Source organism: Saccostrea echinata, unplaced genomic scaffold (genome assembly GCF_033153115.1).
Source record: "Saccostrea echinata isolate AGI-Se365-2 ecotype Australia unplaced genomic scaffold, CSIRO_AGI_Sech_v1 ptg000009l, whole genome shotgun sequence".
Taxonomy (NCBI): domain Eukaryota; kingdom Metazoa; phylum Mollusca; class Bivalvia; order Ostreida; family Ostreidae; genus Saccostrea; species Saccostrea echinata.
Genome location: NW_026889758.1, coordinates 41,744,721 through 41,767,375, shown reverse-complemented (window position 1 = coordinate 41,767,375; position 22,655 = coordinate 41,744,721). Strand labels below are relative to the sequence as shown.

The 22,655-nt window shown below is 33.1% G+C and overlaps 1 protein-coding gene across 1 annotated transcript; it reads right to left on the bottom strand.

Annotated features, from left to right (window-relative positions):
• Window positions 1-5,635: 5,635 nt before the first annotated feature.
• Window positions 5,636-18,667, bottom strand: LOC133183742 (uncharacterized). Its single transcript, XM_061318655.1, has 18 exons — window positions 18,605-18,667; window positions 18,242-18,447; window positions 17,485-17,631; window positions 16,401-16,597; window positions 16,133-16,265; window positions 15,435-15,614; window positions 14,664-14,873; window positions 14,080-14,340; window positions 13,396-13,524; window positions 13,017-13,228; window positions 12,389-12,515; window positions 11,895-12,062; window positions 11,140-11,331; window positions 10,810-10,986; window positions 8,796-8,895; window positions 8,419-8,582; window positions 7,483-7,652; window positions 5,636-5,890 (listed from the first exon to the last, which is right to left on the bottom strand). The coding sequence occupies exons 2-18, from the start codon at window positions 18,444-18,446 to the stop codon at window positions 5,636-5,638; spliced, it is 3,027 nt and encodes a 1,008-aa protein (XP_061174639.1). The 5' UTR covers window position 18,447; window positions 18,605-18,667.
• Between the last annotated feature and the right edge of the window lie 3,988 nt (window positions 18,668-22,655).

The following is a 22,655-nucleotide window of genomic DNA, read 5'->3' as shown; positions in this document are numbered from 1 at the left end:
GAAAAAAATGTAAAAAAAAAAAATGAAAAAGAAAGCAAAAAAAAAGCAAAAGAAAAGAAAAGAAAGAAGCCAAAAAAAGGAGCAAAACAATAGAAAAAAAGCACAAAACTTTTAATGCTGCCTGCTTGAAAAAAACATTGCTTCCATTTTTGCATTTTTTCAAGCAGAAGGTTCCAAGCCCTTAAAAGCAGAGGAGAAGTTTTTTGTGTTATTACACGGTGTATACAACTACTACACTGCTTGGCGTATCTGAGGACTTTTCCCCTCCCACTTTTTCGTACTTTTTTCCAAGAAAAGTCTCTTGCTGTTAATGATTGTTTTTTTTAAATTCAGTTTTTGATGTACAGTATGGTCAAACACTCCTATAAGGTTATACTTAAATTTTCTAGATATTATATAGGTCTAAGTATACATGTAGGCCGCAAAAATCCAAAAAGACTCTAGCTTTGGAAAGGTTTTTGAAGTACTGATAGTAAAAGTTCTTTCATTTGATTTAAAAATTAATTTCCTTTCCTTCGTATAACTTTCTTTTTGATTTTGTATAGTGATACCTTTTGAAGATCAGTGTTTCACATGGTGTTTGGGATATCGATGTTTTAATATATTTTTTAGGTCGATGCAGCCATATGTATGTTAATTTTCTCTTTCTTGATGTAAATGACTTTATTTTTCAAATAGCAGCTGGTGCATTATTTCCAGTTTATACTAGCCGGTGTGTAATACATGTACCAAGATTTTGATAGCAACCGTAACTTAAGAAGATCGTGTTTTGTCCAAAAATCTCTTTCAAAATACACTTTTTAAATAGTATTTGTTATATCTACGTATTATTATAGATTGACACATTTTTACATACCAAAATGAATACAATCTAACCTATATACTAAATGATGAAAAGAAGCATGAAAACTTGGAATGTATGGACTTGAGAATGGGTACAGGCTTTGGAAATTTAATATATCTAAATTTTTAGAGGGTTGTTCCACAAAATAATCTGGCATCATTTAAAGAAATTCCTTACTGAATGTTCCGTGCACAAGGATTTATCTGAAACTTAATCGATTTGGGTCACTTTTTGACAATTTTGCAACTTGTTCCAAGTGTCTCCAACATTTTTATTTCAGCTAGCAGCTGTACAAATTTCTAATAGAAACATTTAATGCTTTTTTTCTGATAGCAACTGTTTAGGTACTACACCGTATATTAGGTCATCCTAGTCACTAATGTGACCTTTGCTATTTTTCATCTATTGGTTATAAAAAAAACATTTAAACATTTTCAGCTTCCTCTCTGGAACTGAGTGAGTGAACCAATTTTGCCATATAGCATCTATGAGTGAATTAGAACAAAAATTTTATAATAATTCATGGCATCCCCCCTCCCCGAAACCATCAAAATTTATTTTTAAATGCAATTTTGAAAAGTCTTCTTTACTCCTGGCCCCAGGATCATGAAACAGACTTGGACTTAATTTTCAATTACCTGTAAAATATAATTGTTTATTGTTATTTTATTGAATCAATTTCTAACTTTGCAGATAACAACATTTTTGAAGACCCCGCTCTACTCCGGGGGTCATGATTTTAACAATTTAGAATCTACACTACCCAAGGATGCTTCCACATAAGTTTCAGCTTTTTAGGTCCAGTGGTTCTTGAGAAGATTTTTTAATGACCCCATCTTCTTTTTGTCTTTTCTTGATTATCTCCCCTTGTAATGGGGCTTGCCCCTCCATTTTAACAATTTAAACTCTCCTTTACCCACGGATGCTTTGTACCAAGTTAAATTTGGCCCAGTGGTTCTTGAGAAGAAATTGAAAATGTTAAAAGTTTACAGACAGACGGACAAAGGGTGATCAGAAAAGCTCACTTGAGCTTTCAGCTCAGGTGAGCTAAAAATTACATGAAGTTTGGATATTTATTAAGCCATATCTTTTGATTCATGCAAGACACAAGAGATAAAAAAAAAATTGTAGAGAAATTTGAAAAACTTTTGGATGGTTGCCAAGATGAAATTTATTACCCTTTGGAAATACATGTACCGGGGTAAATCTAGTCATATCTGTTTTATTTACTAATACAGCCATATCAAGATTGGAAGATTATTTCTATTTTCCAAACCCAAAAGTGTGTGAAAAAAATATAGTCTTATACACGTATTGTTTTAATAATAAAGCAATTTAAAATCAAATTATTTCTTTTTTTTCATTATTTTTCTAGGCCAAAAACATAACCTTTCATAAATAACAAGAAATAGCAAATGTTAACAATTTTATACAATACAAAATAAAGAAAACATATATTTTTGGCACAAAAATACCCTAAACAGGTCAATTACTTGTTAATGATTTCTACAAAAAAAATGTAACTTACCACATCATTTAATTTGCATTACACAATAAATAATCAATATACATGACTGATGTTAAGATACTCATCAATGTAAATACATGTAATTACTGTGTGAAATGCTGAAGCAGTATTAAATTTGTTAGAGGTTTATTTTACAAAATAGTATACCTATCAATGTATAAAATATACAAAAACTACTTCACAAATTCATTGTAAACTCATTTTAATATTTATGCAGGACATGTACATGTTCAACAAGATGTGTTTGTGAAACACTGATGCCCCCGTATGGCAGCTTATGGCGAAGGTTAAAATTTCTCAAATGCAAGTCAAAATGTTGGTACCCAAAGAAAGGTCTTGTCTTGAAGAATATACCTAAAATTTGAAAGCCCTAGCTGCAACTGTTCAAAAGTTATGGCGAAGGTTAAAGTTTTTTAAAAGTAAGTAAAACGTCAAGGTCAAGGTCAAAGTTGTTGGTATCCAAAGGAAGGTCTTGTCACAAGGATTACATATGTGAAGTATGAAAGCCCTAGCACCAACCATTCAAAAGTTATGGCCAAGGTTAAAGTTTTTCAAAAGTAGGTCAAACTTCTATGTCAAGGTCAAAGGGTCAAAGTGGTTGGTATCCAAAAAAAGGTCTTGTCACAAGGATTACATATGTGAAACATGAAAGCCCTAGCTTAAACCATTCAAAAGTTATGGCCAAGGTTCAAGTTTTTCAAAAGTAGGTCAAAGACCTAGGGGTCAAAGGGTCAAAGAGGTTGATATCCAGAGGAAGGTCTTGTCACAAGGAATATACATGTGAAGTTTAAATCCCAAGCTCCAACTGTTCAAAAGTTATGGCCAAGGTTAAAGTTTTTCAAAAGCAGGTCAAACTCCTAGGTCAAGGTCAAAGATGTTGGTATCCAAAGGAAGGCCTTGTCACAAAGAATACACATGTGAAGTTTGAAACCACAAGCACCAACTGTTCAGAAGTTATGGCAAAGGTTAAAGTCTCATAAAATTTTGCAAAAGTGGGTCAAACTCCAAGGTCAAGGTCAAAAGGTCAAATATGATGGTACCCAAAGAAAGGTCTTGTCACAAGGAATACACATGTGAAATATGAAAGTCATAGCTCCAACCAATCAAAAGTTATGACAAGGTTAAAGTTGACAACAGACAGACAGACAAACAGATAAACAGACAGACAGGACAAAAACAACATACCCCCGGGATCTTTCGATCCGGGGGCATAAAAATGTAGTGCTATTGTTCATCAAGAACTAGTGCTCTCCAATCATTGATGAAGTGCAAAAATAAGGTAATATTTACATCCATTGAATATTTTTTTTAATTTCTAAGGAAAACCATTGCCGTTTATCAGTTCATGAACAACACTAGGCATATCACCTGTACAGATTTCTTGATCAGTGGCTGTTCCATCAATGAAACATACTATGACGTACATATCAATAATACAATAATTAATCTTTTTAATCCTACTTTAAATGGTTATTTAAACAGATATAAATATAAACAATAAAATGTCTTTCTTTGGTTGTTAGTACGGGAATTAACGTCGCAGCTATTGCAGAAAAAAATTACATAACCCGCTTACGCGGGTTATGTATTTTTTCTGCAACAGCTGCGACATTAATTCCCGTACTAACAACCAAAGAAAGCATTTTATTGTTTAAATAAATGTTGCAATGATCACAAGTTAACAAAGTAATAACCTTAAAGGGCCAAAAAACACACATACATGTGTATTTGATATGAAAAAAATGCACCAATTTTAAATGTGTAGTTATTAATGTCTAAACTTTAAAAAAAAGTGTGTTATTTTCTAAAAGGGACTTGCATAATTAAAGAAAATACATTTATGTACAAATAACATACAACTATTAACAACACAAGTTAAAAAAAATTTTGTAAAGTAATAAATCCCCTTAAAATAATTACATGTAGACAAGTAAGCATATCAATATCAATAAAACAAATACACATAATCCAATGCAATATACAAATAATAATAATAATAATAATAATCTTGCAAAAAATCCAAGAAAAATCCATACTACATGTATATCATTATCACAGAGAATTTGACAAGAGTATAATTGATTGTTAGATTGTGATATCACAGATGAATTACACGTTACAAGACAAAATGAACTGATACACCATATGTATAAATATGTTACCGTGAAATCATTTTAATTTTAGGGGTTCATTGGCAATCAAAATTTTACTGGTTGATGGGGATGTAATTTAATGGGATAACACTTAAAATTATATACAGAAAATTTAATGAACCAATATGTTGACAAAGTTATGGTCATGGGAATGCAAATTTGTGGGTAAGAGAGACCCATTAAAATGCATGAACATTGGTCCTAACCACAAGTAAGGATGATTCCACAGTATCATCCTCGCAAGCCAGGGGACCTGCGTCAACACATTGCGTTGGACCCCTGGCATATTTCATTCAATATTTGTGGGTTGACTGTCACTGACAGGCGACGTCTTCGGAAAAATTACAAATCTTGATTGTTTTTCTAATCTCTCAACCAATCACATCAAGCCATTCTATGATAAACAACTTGTAACATGTGCATTTGAGGTGTCAACCGAATCCTTATCTAACTATTTATTAAAGCTTTAATTTGATTGGTGCTTCTCAATGAGAGAAGCAAGCCCACGAATATTGAATGAAATATGCCAGGGGTCCAACGGCAACATGTTGACTCAGGACCCCTGGCTTGTGAGGATGCCACAGTATATACTGGTATAAAACATTAAATTATATTAAATTTAAAAAAACATACCTTAATTAATCAGGCATGTAGTATTGGGGGGGGGGTGCCCCATCTCCCTCTTTTTTTTCTAAACATTACTTTTTACTATTGAAAACATTCATTGAAAGGCTGGTTGCCCCCCCCCCCCCCCAACACACACACTTTTTGTTTTATTGTAGTGTAGTTAAAACATCCTGGTAATTTGGTAATGTATTAATAAAATTTGGTTGGAACTTACCATTCCTTCCCTCACACCCAGTGGGATTTTTGATTTTTTTTCAGCTGGCCCCCAACTTTCAAAAACGATACTACATATCTTTTAATAAAGGTACATGTAAACCATACCCTGATTAATTGATACCCTTTTATCCATGATTTTTGATAAATTTAGCCTAACATTGTACAGTATGTTTTTTAAGTAAATAATATGTACCCTAAACAAAACTACTCATACATTTAGCAAAATAATCAATGGAATACATTGTACATTGTCAAACATTTCTCTAATCATAAAATCTGGCAGACTTTGGTGCTCGACTTTGGCTCTGAACCTTTAGATGTAGGCTGTGTTCTCGATTTTGTAGGTGTGGATTGCTCCTTCTGATTGGTTGGTTTGGAAGAAGTTGGTTTGCTGGATTCCTTTTGATTGGACAGTTTTCCTGATGCTTTCTGGGTTGGTCCAGCTGTAGACATGGGGCCACTGCTGAAGTTAATGACAGGTATTGGCACCACCATCTCTATCTTAGGTGCTGCATTATCCTCCTTTGAAAAGATAGATCTCATCATTTACACATGTGCACAAAAAAATCAATCAAGGTTCACTGACCCTCTGATAAGAGAGATAACTCCACTGAAATTAATGACTATTATTCTCTTAAAAACATAGGTAATCAGAGATTACAGAGCTCACCTCAACGAATGTTGTCTTTAAATAAGGCAAAGTCCCACACTAAACTAATAATCTAGTTGTGTGCATCCCTAGATGCAACACTTATGCAATTTTGGTCTGATAGGGCTTGCAGTTACTTGGGATTGGACTTATCTAAAAATTTTAAACTAGTCACTCATCCAGAAAATGTAGGTCAGATCCAGCATCCAAAGCAAGTCTGGTAGTGTGCATCCTTAGATGCATCATCCATGCAAGTTTGGTCAATATAGGGCTAGCCTTATAGTTACTTGGAAATGAGATCTGCTTCAAAAACTTTAACCTGGTCACTCATCTGGAAAATATAGATCAGATCTAGCATCCGAAGCAAGTCCAGTAGTGTGAATCCTTAGATGTATCATTCATGCAAGTTTGGTCAATATAGGGCTTATAGTTACTTGGAAATGAGATCTGCTCCAAAAACTTTAACCTCTCAAAAAACTCTAACCTGTTCCAAAAACATTAACCTGGTCATTCTTTAGCTGAAATTGCAGCATCTGAAATCTTGACTGGTACAATGAAACACACTAGAAGCATTCCCCATGCACCTCTGATTAATATAGGGCACAGAAGTACTTGAAAAGAAATCTGCTCCAAAAACTTTAACATGGGACACCAAAGCCGAGGGTATTATATTACAAAAGCTCCCCCAACTTCATTGAAGTGAGCTAAAAATTTTAAGTTAAAAGGCAATATCTCTGTCAAATTTGGCACCTCAGAGGCTCAAAGTACCAGGTATTTGTACACAAATAAGACATAATTCAGATTTCTTTTGAAAAACCATTATTATAAAAACAAAATTTTAAATGGGTGAACGGAGGATGAACCTTAGATAATAATCAATTTTAGTAATAAATGTATATTATTATAACACTTATTACAGTAACTTGATCCGAAGAGCCATATCACATCAAGTTGACAGGCGTGGATCATCAGATCAAACGAGACGCTTTGCATCTCGTTTGATCTGATGATCCGCGCCTGTCAACTTGACGTGATACGGCTCTTTGGATCAAGTTACTGTTACAATGATAAATTTATCATATACCCCTTTATAACTAGCAAAATATAATAAAAGGAAACTTTTTGGATCAAACACATAACTTTTATCTATTAAACAAACCATTTAGTCAAGGAACTTTTTGTTGCGCGAGAATAAAAACTTCATTTATCTGTGTACTATGTCATCAGTTTCAGAAAGGGGTGATATGGATTCAGAAAATCACAGTGTGGTGATCTGGAACGTAGGATCACACTGTCACGTGATAGCATAAAGTCATCAGTAAAACTGAGTGACAAAAATTTGAGTATATAATAAAAGAATAGAAAGGCCCTTTTTTCAATCAGACACAATGAAATGTTTAATTCACACATGACCAAAAATCTTAAATCATGCTGAGCAGCATACTTGGAAACAAAATTTACAAACCTGCAAGACATAATCACAAATGTACTTCACTAGTTTTTTAAAGTCCATAGTGTCTTGATCAAAGTGAAACACAGCATCATTAAACTTGACCAAGAATTTACTGTGAGACTTGAAGTTTCCGGCTGGTGGCCATTTCATTTCCTCCAGTAGTACAGGTACCAACTTCTTATCTGAGGTACATTGAAAACACACTATACTTTTATACTGATACAACAAATATAAAATGGACATCTAATAATTGCCCTCACCTGTGTAGGAACCATATAGTAATATTTATTAAATCTTGTCCTACCTAGACAAAGTGTGCAATATCATATTTTTAATTTAAGTTACAGTTGTCATATAATTATCTCAGTTTCATTATAATACACTGTATGAGAAAGCTTAAATCAGCTCTTCTAATTTTACTTTTAAGAAAATGATAGTAGTAGTGTAGATGCTTTCTTGTGATACATACAGCTTTTTAATACCTTTTTCTCTAAAGAAAATTTCAAAATCTCACGAAGAGGTCATACTAATAGTGTTGTCAGTTACTGTAGATTAGTCAGTTACTGTAGATTACTGTAGATTAGTCAGTTACTGTAGATTAGTCAGTTACTGTAGATAACAAAATTGTCACAACACCTTATTTTCATGAGAAAGTTACCCGGTGCATGTACATGTATTATTACCAGTATAAGTGAATTTTGACAAATTCTGGTAATTGTTGTATATAATTTTTGATAATAAAACAATAAATGCAAGAATGAAATTTTCATGAGCAGATGGTCTCTTTTAATTATGCAAAAACAAAGTTTTCATGAATAAAAAGTGATTGAAAAAAGAAAGATGATACCAGTAATGTATGAAATAACAGTGCCAGTTTTGGTATTGTATTATACTTCATGCTTAATTGATATTGTTTTGGAAACAATGTAGGGTGATCACGATACTCACTTTCTGATACTAAACTCTGGCACTCTAAGTTCTGCTCCAAGTCTTTGAGTGAATTTTTGGAGACACACATCAGTACAATGTCACATTCCTTAATTTTCTGTCGCTTTGCAGCTGGGGTGGCATTCCATGCTGAGGTCTCCACTAACAGGCCGCTAGATGTCAGTCTATACAAATCAGAGTTATTTATTACCATAGTAGAATCATAATAAAACCTCGCTGTCACATACTTATATACTACATATAAGTTATAGGCCATATTTTTTTTTCCCCAATCAATGACATAGACTTTTTTCATGAAAAAATTCCAATTGTTTAAAATCTAACAATCATTATGAAAATGAAGAAGAAATTAACAACACTAGAAGATGTGCACTTACTCAGTGAAAACAGTGTTAGCTTTGGCTCCATCTTTATTTGTGTGAGATACGTACACATACATAGGACGGTCTCTTATACGCGGGGTACCTGTTTTTGTACCTGTCAAAGTATACAAGCAGATAAAAAGGCAAATGTCTTAATACCACAAGAAGTATCCAAATAATGTAACCACATAAAAAAAAATCAAATTAAGTTCTGATTTACGAAAGATACATATACATTCTGTTTTTATTCAGATTAAACTAGATATTGTTGAGATGGTGACTATCGCAAAGGGCCCTACTTCTTTTGTAAGGTATATTGGGATGAAATGGACTTGCAGAGGAATGTATCTGGAGCTTAATCTCGTCTCTTGATTAATAATATCTTTACCCATGGGCACTCTTTGGGTGAGGTATGAGCCAGATGGAGCCACAGGGAGAAAATATGCTCAGGAGAAGAATTTTAAACAGATCTGCTGTAACCTTGACCTTGAATGTATCAAACTGATTCAAGGTCACTGCACAATCATAACCATCAAGCACTGTATGGATAAAATACGAGTCAGATTGGGCCAAGAGGAGAGAAAATAACCCTCAGACAAGGATTTACTCAGAGATTTTTTTAACCTTGACCTTGGCTCTTAAATGAATTAGTTTAAGGTCAATATACACCCTCTCTACCCAAGGGCAATATCTGTGAGTGAAGTTTTAGCAAAAATTGGGCCAAGGGGAGAGAAAATTAGCTTAAAACAAGGATTTGATGTTTTTACTACATTGACCTTGGATTAAAAATATTGGTCAAGGTCATGCATGTCCACAACCTATGGACATTTTATACATGAAGTTTGAGGAAGATTGAGCCATGGTGAGAGAAAATAGGCTCCGGACAAGTATTTTACACAGTGATATTTTTTTTATTATATACCCAACAGTTTGTCCCTCAGTTTTACTATTGAATTTATGCAATCATGTGATGGTGTGATCTGATGTTCTGGATCACCACACTGTGATTTTCTGAATCCATATCACCCCTCTCTGAAACTGACGACATAGTACACAGATAAATGACATTTTTCTTCTAGCGCATGAAAAAGTTCCTTGACAAATGGTTTGTTTAATGTAAAAAAGTTATGTAATTGATCCAAAGTTTCCTTTTATTATATTTTGCTAGTTGTAAAGGGGTATATAATATATTTATCATTACAACAGTAACTTGATCCGAAGAGCCGTATCACGTCTCGTTGACAGGCGCGGATCATCAGATCAAACTCGACGCTTCGCGTCTCATTTGATCTGATGATCCGCGCCTGTTAACTTGATGTGATACGCCTCTTCCGATCAAGTTACTGTGATAATAATATATATTTACCTTTACCTTTGATCTATAGAATTGGTTTAATGTCACTGCACATCCTCTTTCCAAAAGCACACTGTGTGTGAAGGATAAGCAAGATTGGGCCAAGGGAGAAAAAATATGCTTGGACAAGCATTTAAGATAAAAATTGTTTATGACCTTGACCTATCATCCAAAAAATTGGTTCAAGGTCACTGCACACACTCTACACACAGACTCTCTATATGTGAAGTTTGAGCCAGGTAGGGTCAAGGGGAGAGAAAATATGCTCTGCACAAGGATTTTATGCAGACGTTATTTGACCTTGACTTTCGATCTAAAAAACTGATTCAAGATCACTGCACACCCTCTACCCATGAGCGCTCTATGATTTAAGTATGAGTGCATTTGAGCCATGGGGAGAGAAAATATGCTCTGGACAAGGATTTTACACAGAGGTTTTTTGACCAAGACTTTTGGTCTGGAAAATTGATTTAAAGTTATTGCACATCCTCTACCCATGGGCACTCTATGGGTGAAATTTGAGTCCAACTGGGCCAATGGGAGAGAAAATATGCTCTGGACAAATGAATTTGGATGGACAGATGGACAAACAGACTGATCACTTTCAGGCACCTGCAGAATATGGCCCTAAGGATTTTTTAAGCTGAAAAGCTATTCAAAAATGTTTTAACATACCGTAGGAATGGCCAAATGACTGTTGGGTGACATACATGGTCTTTTTGCGAGACAAAGTCTGGTACTCTTGCACTTTTCTTGGTTCGTCCTGGTAATTGTTGAACACAAAGGAGAGCTCCCTCTTGTTTTCAATGTCAGCAGGGGACTCTTTGTTAAAGTCGATTGACACTTTGTCTCCTAGAGTTGTAAAAAGTGAGATACTTTTCTAAGCATTTCTCTTCTTAAAAAAAAAAATTGAAGATATATCCTTGATTTCATCAATTATCTATGAATGTAAATAGTCAAAATGCAAATAACTTAAGCAATTATGTTTTAAATTGAAAGACTTGCCTTCAGATTCAAAGCACAATGCTACAAACAGTCCCGATGGGTTGATGCCAATCACTTCCTTATAGACAAATGTACCATTGACGAAGAATTTGACTAATGCCATCTGTAGTCTGTCTCCCTTATCAGGAAAGATAACTTGACATCCGACAATGTCACCAGCTTTCACATCCTCAGACCACTCAAAACTTTTCTCTGTTGTATATGCATGAAGCATCATTGTTTGATCATTTTTATGCAGCAAAACATTGTTCATGATCATTTTTAAACAAAATGGGAAAAAATTGTACTTAATAATGGCATGTTACTCAAAAAAAATTCTTTTTGGGTTTTAAGATTTTGTTCAGATATTTACCAATTGTTTACAAAATGTGTATATTAAATTTTATCAAAATAATAAAATTCATATAAACTTAATCAATAATCATTTTAGTATGTCTGATAGTAACTTTTAAAATAAATAACTTTTTTTCAGAAATCAGCAATTTATCTATTAGATTTGTTTTCATACAAGTAACTTGAATAATATTTGCCAAAGAAAGTCACAGTGGACATTTTGTATGATTTTGTAAAAATGTCATAAAATACATGTACCTCGTATATTGGATGATGTACATTAGTAGATTTCATTTCTTTTACCTACATTTATGTAATACATTTACGTAATGTGTAGGCTTTTCCTTTTTTTAAATTAATAGACACTGGATTTATGTTGTGAATATGTTATGTGGTATATGTCTACATGTACCAGTACCTACCCTGCCCACAGAGCACATGGCCTTTGTGTAGATATAGAGCAATATTCTGTATCCAATTGACCCTGTACCCCACCAGGGCATCAGTCGGGCATGAGGCAGAGCACACCCCCACCCCAGGAAAAGTTTTACTGGAACTCTCCTGTAAAGTGACTTCAAAGTAGGATTTTCCTAAAAGAAATAAGATTGCAAAATATCATATATGCAAATTGATCCTTGAATGACATTAGTGGTGGCCTGTTATGGCTAACCCATTTTTTGCCTTTTACATAAATTTTATCTACCCTTCACTATCATTATACATCTAAGTAGCAATACCAAGTTCATATACTGTACAAAAAACTTTGGGACAATCAATATAATAAAGTAATAAGCTTTAATTTACACCTAAAAACCTTCAAATTACAACTTACTACGAAGACCATGTTCATATGCTCTACAAAAGACTTCAGGAAAATTTATCATGAAGTAATTAACTTAATTAACAGCTAACAAACCTCCCTTCCTCAGGTTTTCTGATGATAGAGCACAAACTGGGAGGGACTGCACATCAGCAGTCACAGTAATAGTGTTACCCTCCACTAGCAGACCCTCATCAGGTAAAATCCAGGTGTGTAGTTCCTCCTGTGTACAGTGTTAAATGTACAATTTATCAAGAACATAATGAAGAGATTCCTATTTACAGGTAAATGTTCTATAACCATGTACAGTATATAAAGATACCAAGCATCATGACTTATAAAAAAGTAAAAATATGATAATTAAACTTGAAAAATATTAGCAATGCCCCCACCTCCCACCCCAGTAGATCATTCTTTTATACATTTCAAGAACAAAAGGATCATATTGATAGGATGTGATTTAAAACACAAAGCCACAAATGCATGCACTCTTTGAGTATATTTTTTTTTGTTACAATAGGTTTAAATAATTTTAGATATTAGAATCCATGCAGTTAATTCAAACATTCATATATGATTTTTAGTTCCTTCAGTGAATGTGTAGAGAGATTTATCAATAAAAATCATTAAATTTAACAAAATGAAAAAAAAAAATCATCCATTCAGAGCTCAATAAATGGCATTTTAGTATGTATTGATTGCCCCACAACAAAGTATGTCTTACTATATTGAAGTCCACCATCTCTCTTTCATTCCATTCCACTTCAAAACTGGCATTTTCTGTCATTGTAATGGCAGGGAAGATCTCTAGATGTGCTGAGCTCTCTATAATACAGCGACCAAACAGCTTCTTATTGAAAACCTCACCCTCAAAGAATAGCACCACTGCACTCTTGTCATAGGCTCTCCAAACCAGTGCAGAAATCATGGAGGTACCTGAAAATAAGAACCATGTGATTCTAAAACATTTTATATGTCATTATGTAAAGTGACCAACAAATGTACATATGTACAAAAAGGACAAACATTTTCAACTGCTTTTTAAAACTTTACATAATCATATTGGTTAAAGTGACATTTGGATAATGGTAGTTTAAATGTACCTGTACTGATGTTTTTGGTTTTGATGAGGTATTCTCTATGAGTAATGCTGTTATTGTCAAAACTTAACAAGCAATTTTCTTTGTCATCCCAGGAAGAACTGTATTCTATGAAACCCATTTGAACACTTCCTACAAAACAAATATTTTCACTTTGTATTAAATTAAATCAACTTTTAACCCATAAAAAAAATTCAACATAACTTAATCTCTTTAATTTTAGGAAAACAAAAAAAATGCATTTGTGGGATTTCATCCCCTTAACTCTCCATAGTGACCATGCACCTCAAATCCCATCAAATAAAATGTTCTATTTCCATCATTCAAATGTTTATTTGAGGACTGAAGTCTTAAAAGGTTATGAACTCATTCATTTTAAAAATAAAATTTAACAAGAAGTCTGTGAGTGAATGCTCACTAGTAATACCCCCCCGCTCTGATGTGAATATATACTCTCATGTTGACATCGAACTCATACAAAAATTAATCCCACCATGTGGCATGCCTAAACAAATATTGTACAAAAATTTCAAGCATCTGCTCTGAGTAGTTGTTGAGAAAACTGTGACGGAAATTTGGTACGGACAGATGCACAGATAAACAGGAAGTTGATTGATGCCTCTTGACAAAATAATGTTTGCAGCTATCTTTATATAGAAATATAAATAAAAGATAAAACCAACATACGCAGCTGACTAGTAGTTAATTGGAAGTAATCGCCTTGTATGAAGGCTCTCCTCAGGCACATAATGCCTCGGAGAATGTCGTCATCTTCCTCATGTTTTACTAAAGAAAAGTGAGCTCCTCTGTCATTTTCAAAGGAGTTAAACTTGATTCGGTTTGACATTTTGAAGTCAGTGAGTATATCCCTCTGTAAGTTGATTTGATTCTCCATATCAATGTCCAGTAAAGGAGGGTCTGCTGGGAATTTAACACTCAAGGAACTTCCTGTTCAATGATAAAATTGTTTCAGTGGTACAAAGATTTTTTTTCTTAAATATAAAACTTTTACTCTATATAGAGTTATTTTTGCCCTATCACTCTTGCAAACAATTTCATCCAGTTAAATTGCCCAGACACAGTTGTGTTAAAAAGAGATGACTGCCTTGCTTAAAGCCTTGTTTTGTATTAATCCATTCAAGTACACAAGAGGCAAAATAAAGGTTATATGTATTATATATACCAGTATACATATCCAGTTTACCTTTATGTACATAAATATTACGTGGTTTCTGCAATTGTATTTGATAAACAGTGTGTACAGTGCATACCTTTATCTAGGAATGATATTGTGGGATAGTACCCAGCCTCTGGTAGTATATCTCCTTGTACATGAATAACCTTTCCATTCTTTGTGGCATAGATATACACAGGAGTCTCATCAGGAAGTCTGGTGGACAACTTCTTGTCATCAATGACCAGGCCACACCCCATTCTGTCTCCATTTCCACATTTCCAACCATCATCATGTGCAATATACCCTGAAAGCAATTTTTTCAAAGTTAAAGTTACATGGGTATTTGCTCCAGATGGACAAAGATTTAAAACAGAGACCTGATTAGGCCTTGACCATATTATTACAAATATAGATCAAGGTCACTGTACATCTTCAATCCATGCCCATAGGTACACTTTGGGTGAAGTGTGAGCCAGATTTGGTCAAGGGGTGAGTAAATACCGGTATACCCCAAACAAGTAAAATCAGAGGGACAAGTGGACTGATGGATGGACAAATGGAATAACTGATCACTATAAGGTACCCAAAAGATCAAACTTGTAAAAATGCCTCACTATTAAATTTGAATAATTACATGAAACATCCTTTTCTGTACAGGACTTGGCAGTTTTGATGCCACTTATAATGTCTCATGCAAAAGCAGCTCGATTTTTTTATGAGATAAAGATAAAAGTCTTTAGTGTAGTTTAAAATGAAAAACTTAAAGTGTATATAGATTTTACAAAGTCTAAGTCAGCTCAGACCAGAGCAATGAAAAAAAAAACTATGTTGGAAGATCATCAAGATAAAAAAATAAATAATTTACCATCAAACATATTTTTCTTAATACAGCCCTCCTCCCCATGGTAGCCATATGTAGGTTTTCCATCCTCATCCCCCCATCCACATGCATAGAACATTCCAGTGGACAGGAAGGCACTTGTTAACCCAATGGCAGGGCAGGCTGATTTTTTATTCTGTATCTTGATTTCAAAATAACTGGAATCTAAATAAAATGTAATCATAATACATGTACTCATTCTTATTTGAACTACATATACTTGAATCTTGTATCATTTTCAGAATGTGCATGTATTTCTCTCTTTATTGTTGGTAAATCTATGGTAAAGATGCATTGTTTGTTGTTCTGATGAGCTGATTTCTAGTATCCCAGATTTCTTGTAGTATCTTCTTGTACTCTTTAACCTGAATATGTGCATTTACGCAAGAGATTTGGATTTGAATAGGCTTCTTTTATGTTTACCTTTACTTGTACATCAATTACCTACATACTCACATATATAGTCTTGTATAATACAATGTACTTATTTTTGTAAGCAACACTGGTCCATTGACAATTTTTTTGGAATTTTTTTGTTGTTGTAATGATCAGTGGCTTTGATCCTTGGACAGACTTTTTCCAGAATTACTTTCTGTCATTAGTCTTGGTGCTCAGACAAACTTTTTCTATTTTTTTTTTTTGTCCCTAGCTTTGACCCTTAAACAGACTTTTTCTAGACTTACTTTTAGTCAGAGGTCTTGGTCCTTGAGCAGTATAACAAGACTTTTTGCCTATGTTGTCTGTCTGCTCCATGACTTTTGTGTCATTCCTGGTGGTAATAGCAGCTCTTGGACAAATCCAGTTTTCTAAAGATTCCTGCAGAATCAAAGAAACATATGATATAATGTTAACAAAAGAAATATAAGTACGATCTGAATATTCAATGCAAAGAACCTGAAGAGGCTGATTTAAGAATTTAATTTATTTGGATTATTAAAAAAATTTACTTACAATGTCTATTTTGAATTCTCCTGGTTTTGGCCATTGGACATTTAGATGTGCTGGACCAAACTTGACTCCAATGGTAGCATACACATTGTCCTTTTCCATGTAACCCCAATGGCGATAAACAAGCTTCCCATTGGTGAAAAAATTGACCAGGCACTTGTCCTTGAAAAACTTCTCCACATAGCATACAACCTCATCACCTAATAATTTTTTAGAAGAATTTTGCAATGGCCTAACATAACCAGAAATACTGTAACCCGGGCCAGCTCATAAGAATTAAGATAAAGTACCTATTCTTTTATTATCACTACACTGTTTTACACTATATTCTTTTTTTCTCCCAGTAATCTTGACCTAATTGTGTGAATGACAAGATCATCAGCCCAATCTCTCAAGTATGTCAGCTTCCAAATTATTTCTCTTCTATAAAAAATGTAGTCAAACACAAATTTTACTATTTTTATGCAAGCGACCTTGAGTTTGCCAAGGTTACTCCCCCCTCATGTCATTAGCATTTCTTATAAAGTATAAGGTCCAACAGCAGAGACATAACACTTATTTATATTTCTGACAGCAGTTTCTCTGTTACAAAATGGCCAAACACAACTGTTACATTTTCTTGCCAGTGACTTTATATACTTGCTTAAACGACCTTGGATCAAGATTATACATATGTATTACATTCTCATATAAAAGAAATCTATCATTATGAAGGTAGAGTGTCCAATGTTCTCCACTTCAAAGTAAATCATTGGTTTAACATGATTGCATGGACAGACAAGATCATTTTTATATACCCCAAAACTTCTGTAATACAGTCATGTAGTTGTGTTATTATATGAATTTCTTCTGTTAGGAACTAAATGAAATCGATAACATTGTAAAGAATCATTTTTCTCTGCTTAATTTTAAACTAAGCCCCCTTCAAATCTTGTCCTCACATTTCATCTACAGTACTGTACAAGCAAGTAAGCACTCTTATTATAAAAGTAAAATGAATTTAGGTATTTCAGATTTTCTTTCTGATATTGAATAACTGATTGATTGATATTAATACTTGAATGTTTTCCATTCACAGTCCACTTACCCACACCAAATTTGACATGGGTGTTCTCCCCCACCCCCTGACTGACCACGCCCCCTGTGTCACTGACGTATCTCACTGACTTGTATCTATCCCACTCTGGAATCCCCGTCAAACAGCCTGGATTCAATCCAAACATTACAAAGGATCCTACAATTATTTTTTGTATGATTTTATGTTAATCAAATTCACATACCCAAATTGTCACCATAAACAAAAGAAAAAAAAATAGAATGTTTCACTAATTCACTTTTCTTTTTCTGGCAACTAATTGAAATAAAAATTTTCACTGATTTTCACAGTTCAATCAGCAATAACAAATTGAAGTCTATAGGCCAAATTTAAGTTTGATTTTTTTTAATTACCTTTACCTGACTACTGTATGAGAAAAAATACTGAAAAAAAAGTTTTGATTGATGTCTTTGGAGACAAGTCAGAACAATTTTATACTACAATACTACACTACATGTAATTATTTAATAGCAGTCATAAACCAGTGCTGAATCCTGGTATGTAATTAAAAGATATACCTTATGAGTCATAATCATTTACACAAAGCAAATGAATGCTAAAAAAGAAAAAAAGTTAAGATGGTGAAGAATTTCAAGTTTGAAGATACAATTAAGTAGATCAAAAAATTTGAATAATTAACATACACTGTACTATAAATAAAAATACCAAAAAAGCCATATTGATTTTTCACTGTGTACTCAAAAAGAGCTAATATTATACTCATAGAACGTTAAATCAAATAACTTACCTGGAGCCAGGTATTTGAGGTTCATTTTAAACCAGCGACATTTTTCTGTGAGGGGTTGTCCCACATACTGTACCAGGCTATTACTGATGGTAACCTTAACATCTAGACCTGCCCCAGTTCCAACTTCAATGTTACTTCCATCTTCACTGAGGTTAAAGTTTGGCCAGTAGACAAACTTTCTGACGGAAACATTGTCCTTTGACATCCTACTGAAATTTGAGAGTATATGGGAAAATAATTGTTAACAGACTCAGAACTATCGAATTGTAGATATATAATAGATATATCAAATTTAAGGAAGAGGAATAATAAGAGAGTATTATCATTAAAGTAAAATTTAAAGTCTTTACGAAATGGTTATACCTGTAAATACGTTAGTCACATAGCGCATGAAAAGAAGGACATTCGGGTGGCGTTGTTGACAACTTGTGTAATTACTAGATAAGTCGTTCTATTAATGTTTCTCTAATTTTACATGAAGAATTCAAATGACTTACAAATTATTTTTTTTATAACTTGGTAACTAATAACAATCGTTTTTGAGAAATGACCCATTGGAATTCTTTCTCTCGATAAATGTGTGGTTTTGTGCTCTTTACAGTAAACATCAAAGTACTGAAAATACTGGTAAGCGCTACGTAGTTTTCTGACAAATTCAGATTATAGCATAAATTTGCATAATTCAATATACAGTCTTTTCCGAATCACATTTTTATAACTTGATTGCAAATAATGTAATTAACAAGTTTATAATTGGTTTCTTGGTATTAACGGAAAGCCAGTTCTATGATAAAACAAATCTACGTGACGAAGCATATGGAGAAATGGTGTTCATTCTGCTCATTTGCATATCGGCCTTATTAGAGCTATAATGGCTGCAGATTCCATAAAGGTTCATACAGAGAAAATACAAAAAATAGCAAATTTTTATATACTTACCTTTTCGGCTAAAGTTGTTCCGCCGATGGTTTGATTTTTTTTTTAATATCTTCTACCGGAAATGAAAAGATTGTTGATACCAACCAAGTGATAGTTGCATAGCTTTTATTTATCACTCTCCATCGCAGAGTTGTCGTTCGTTACTCTCTCAGACACGTGAATGTATGAGCCGACGGTAGAGAGTGCTTTTTTGATTTGAAAATTCGAAACGAGAGTGTCTTATTTTATTGAAGGAAAGAGCGCAGATTTTTTGTTTTTATCATTTTTGATGATGAAATGTAAGTGTTTATTGAAAGTTGACAGAATTCTACCGCCGATTAATAGGTACAGGCTAGGGGAAAACCTATTTCTATAAAATACAAAAATACAGATGATTTATCTTTTCGTGAAGAGTTACGACCGCCTTTTTAATTTGTAAACAGCAATTTGTTGCATGAGTGTGACCTATATTTAAAAAAAAACGTATCATGTGTTGTCAACTGTTAATCACACAAAATTCTACTCATATAACTATGACGGAGACTTGAAAAAAAAAGAAAACGAAACGGACTTGCAGGTTTTAATATAAAAAATTAAAGAAATGGAATTTGGAGTTTATGCAGGATGTTATGAATATTAATGAGAAGTAAATCACGTGGGAGCAATCTCATGAATAAATTGCATACCATTTTTCCAAATGATGAGACTTTCTTCGATATAACGACAGGTAAAAGGCGGTCAGAAAACAAACTCACTATATTTAGTACACTACTTAACGATCAATCTATTAACAATCATTACTTAACAATATAATGTATTTTTTGTTTGCCAATACGCGGATAAACAGTTGCAGACAAAAATACATTACCCAAAGACAAAGAAAGAAAGACATTTTATTGTTTATAAAATCATTTATTCATAGTGGATAAAAAAAGCAAAATCTTGTATTATCGATTTATCTGTCACATTGATGGAAAGAGCCATGAATTCGATACAGTTTGACACTTATTTCAAAGAGATACTCCAGTCAATTTGATCCGACGTCGAACTAATTGCAAAAGATATTTTTTTTATGAAATCTAGCAAGTACAAAATATATGCAGTAAAAAATCTAAGAAGATCTACTGAGAAGAAAGCATGGTTTGCATGGGCATGATCTTATTACCTATGGGAATTACCTTAGAAAAGGAGCATAACTCTGTAAATCCACCCACTGCTTTGCTGAGGTATTCAAAAGAAAATTCCTTTTTCATGGAATCGTAATTTGATTTAAACATTTTTTTGATGCAGTTGAACAGATCATTATTCCACAGAGATAATTTGAACTTGAAATGGATGTTTTGAATTAAATTTAATTCATACTTTTTTTTTGTTAATTTTGAAATCTTATGGTAGCATTTTCTATTGAATAATGAATACAGAGTTTAGAAAAGACTAAAAATACATAAATTCCTTTTAGATTGATATTTAGTTATGCATTGATCATTACATAAATACTAAATATAATGAGAAAAAAGTCCATAAAGATTAAGAGACAAAATTTGATCTATGTTTTGATAACTTCTACCCTAAAATTTTATCATTATGAGACAAAGAAATGTAAAACACTCTGAAATGAGCCTAAACATCTGTTATAATTTTTGCTGAGTAAAGAAGTTTTAACTGCATCTATAAATGCCATTATATACAGTTTGTTTCACTTTTTCTTCAAAGTAGAAAAATGCACAAACATTTAAACCAAATTTTACTAAAATGACAAGAGTTATACCCCTTTCCTATAATAATTCTCACAGAAAAATTGCGTACCCCAAAACAATGCCCGATTTTGTTAGATTTTTATTACATTTCTTTTGTGCATTCTAGGGTTTATTTATAACAAAGGAAATTCTGTTGCAATTTGTTGTTTGATGATAGATTGAGTGAACTAAGATGACTTTAAGAAACAGGACCTAACTAGAGAGGAAAATGTTGATTAACAACAACCATTCAGTGCATGGATGTAAATATTGACGAATAATAGCAACACAGTCACTCAAACAGTTTTAGTATGGTCACCACTCCCGAAATTATCGGGAATCAGATGAATAAATCATCATAATAAATATTGATTCAGTAAAACAATGTCCCATACAAACCATTCATTGCTCAATCCTTTTTTTTTTTTATCTTAAGAAGCATTTCAAAAATACAGATGTGTACAATTTTTGAAGACTTTATCATAGAATACTGAATCACTGTTCAAAGCTTTTTCCCCCAGAGAGGCTTATTAAATCACAATCAGAGGACAAGAGTGATCAATAAATATCCGTATATACATCATGGTTGCACGTGCTTCTCGCAGGCTTCACTAATTTTAGGTTTATATAAAAATGTAGCATTTTATCGATATTTTATCGTTTTATTGTCATGTGTGACATGTGCATCTTGGGCACTTGTCCAATATCACCATGGGCATTCTTTCTCTGTCAATCAAGCCAAAAATATATGCAATGATTCTTGTCGGTACACACATTCAGTCGAGAGAATTCGTCTTTTTCTGCATGTTGATCTACAGAAAAATACATATCAAAGGCCCCAACATCATTTTGTGTATGGTAATAACCGGTTTATAATCCTCATACAAAAGAAATTTAGAATCTTGTTTCATGACAATATTATTTTATTTAATAACAGATATGTATCAAAAGTATAACAATAATCATAAATAAAATATAAATATATTCATGAATACATTTACATGTACATGTATCTATATATAACGGCTAATATATTCATGAAAACAATTGATTTGTATTCATGAATATGGATAAAAAATTTAAAAAAAATATTTGATTTTGGAATGGATGATCACAGTTCACGGTTAAAATGTCACATTCTTAGTCACTATTCTTGACGGTGGTTTGAGTCATTCACAACCTTGCTGAACAGTAAAAAGCAAAGTTTTCCAGGAAATATAATCACGTTGAATAGACACAATGGCCACCACATGCCTTCCGATAAAATTTGGTGTGCATCGTTGTTTTCTAGTTCCTATGTTATTAAACTGAAAGTAGAATTGTATAAAATGTTAAGAAATCTTTTTTTTTAAATAGAAACAACAAAAATGAAAGAGATACTAGTATATATATAGTTATTAGATATTATTTGTTTGTTGAATGATTGGAAAGATTTCCGATTAATCGCTAGATAATCCTCTGGTGGATGCATTTTGAAGTAAAATAAAATGTTGAATATTAAAGGATGGATTGTTTTTAAATGTGAGATTCGTGTAAAAAGCAGTCTACGAAGTTCAAAATCGATTAAAGTTTCAAGAAAGCTCCCAATTTGAAGAAATGGACGATTTCTTTTAAATTTGACTATGCTCTAGGTTCAAGCCTGCAACATTTAAAGTGCAAATTCCAGATAAGCATTTCAATGATAAACTAATATTAGTGCAAATATTACATAGATGTCATGAAAAAAAAAAACTTACAAATGCCACCTCCGGATCCGTACC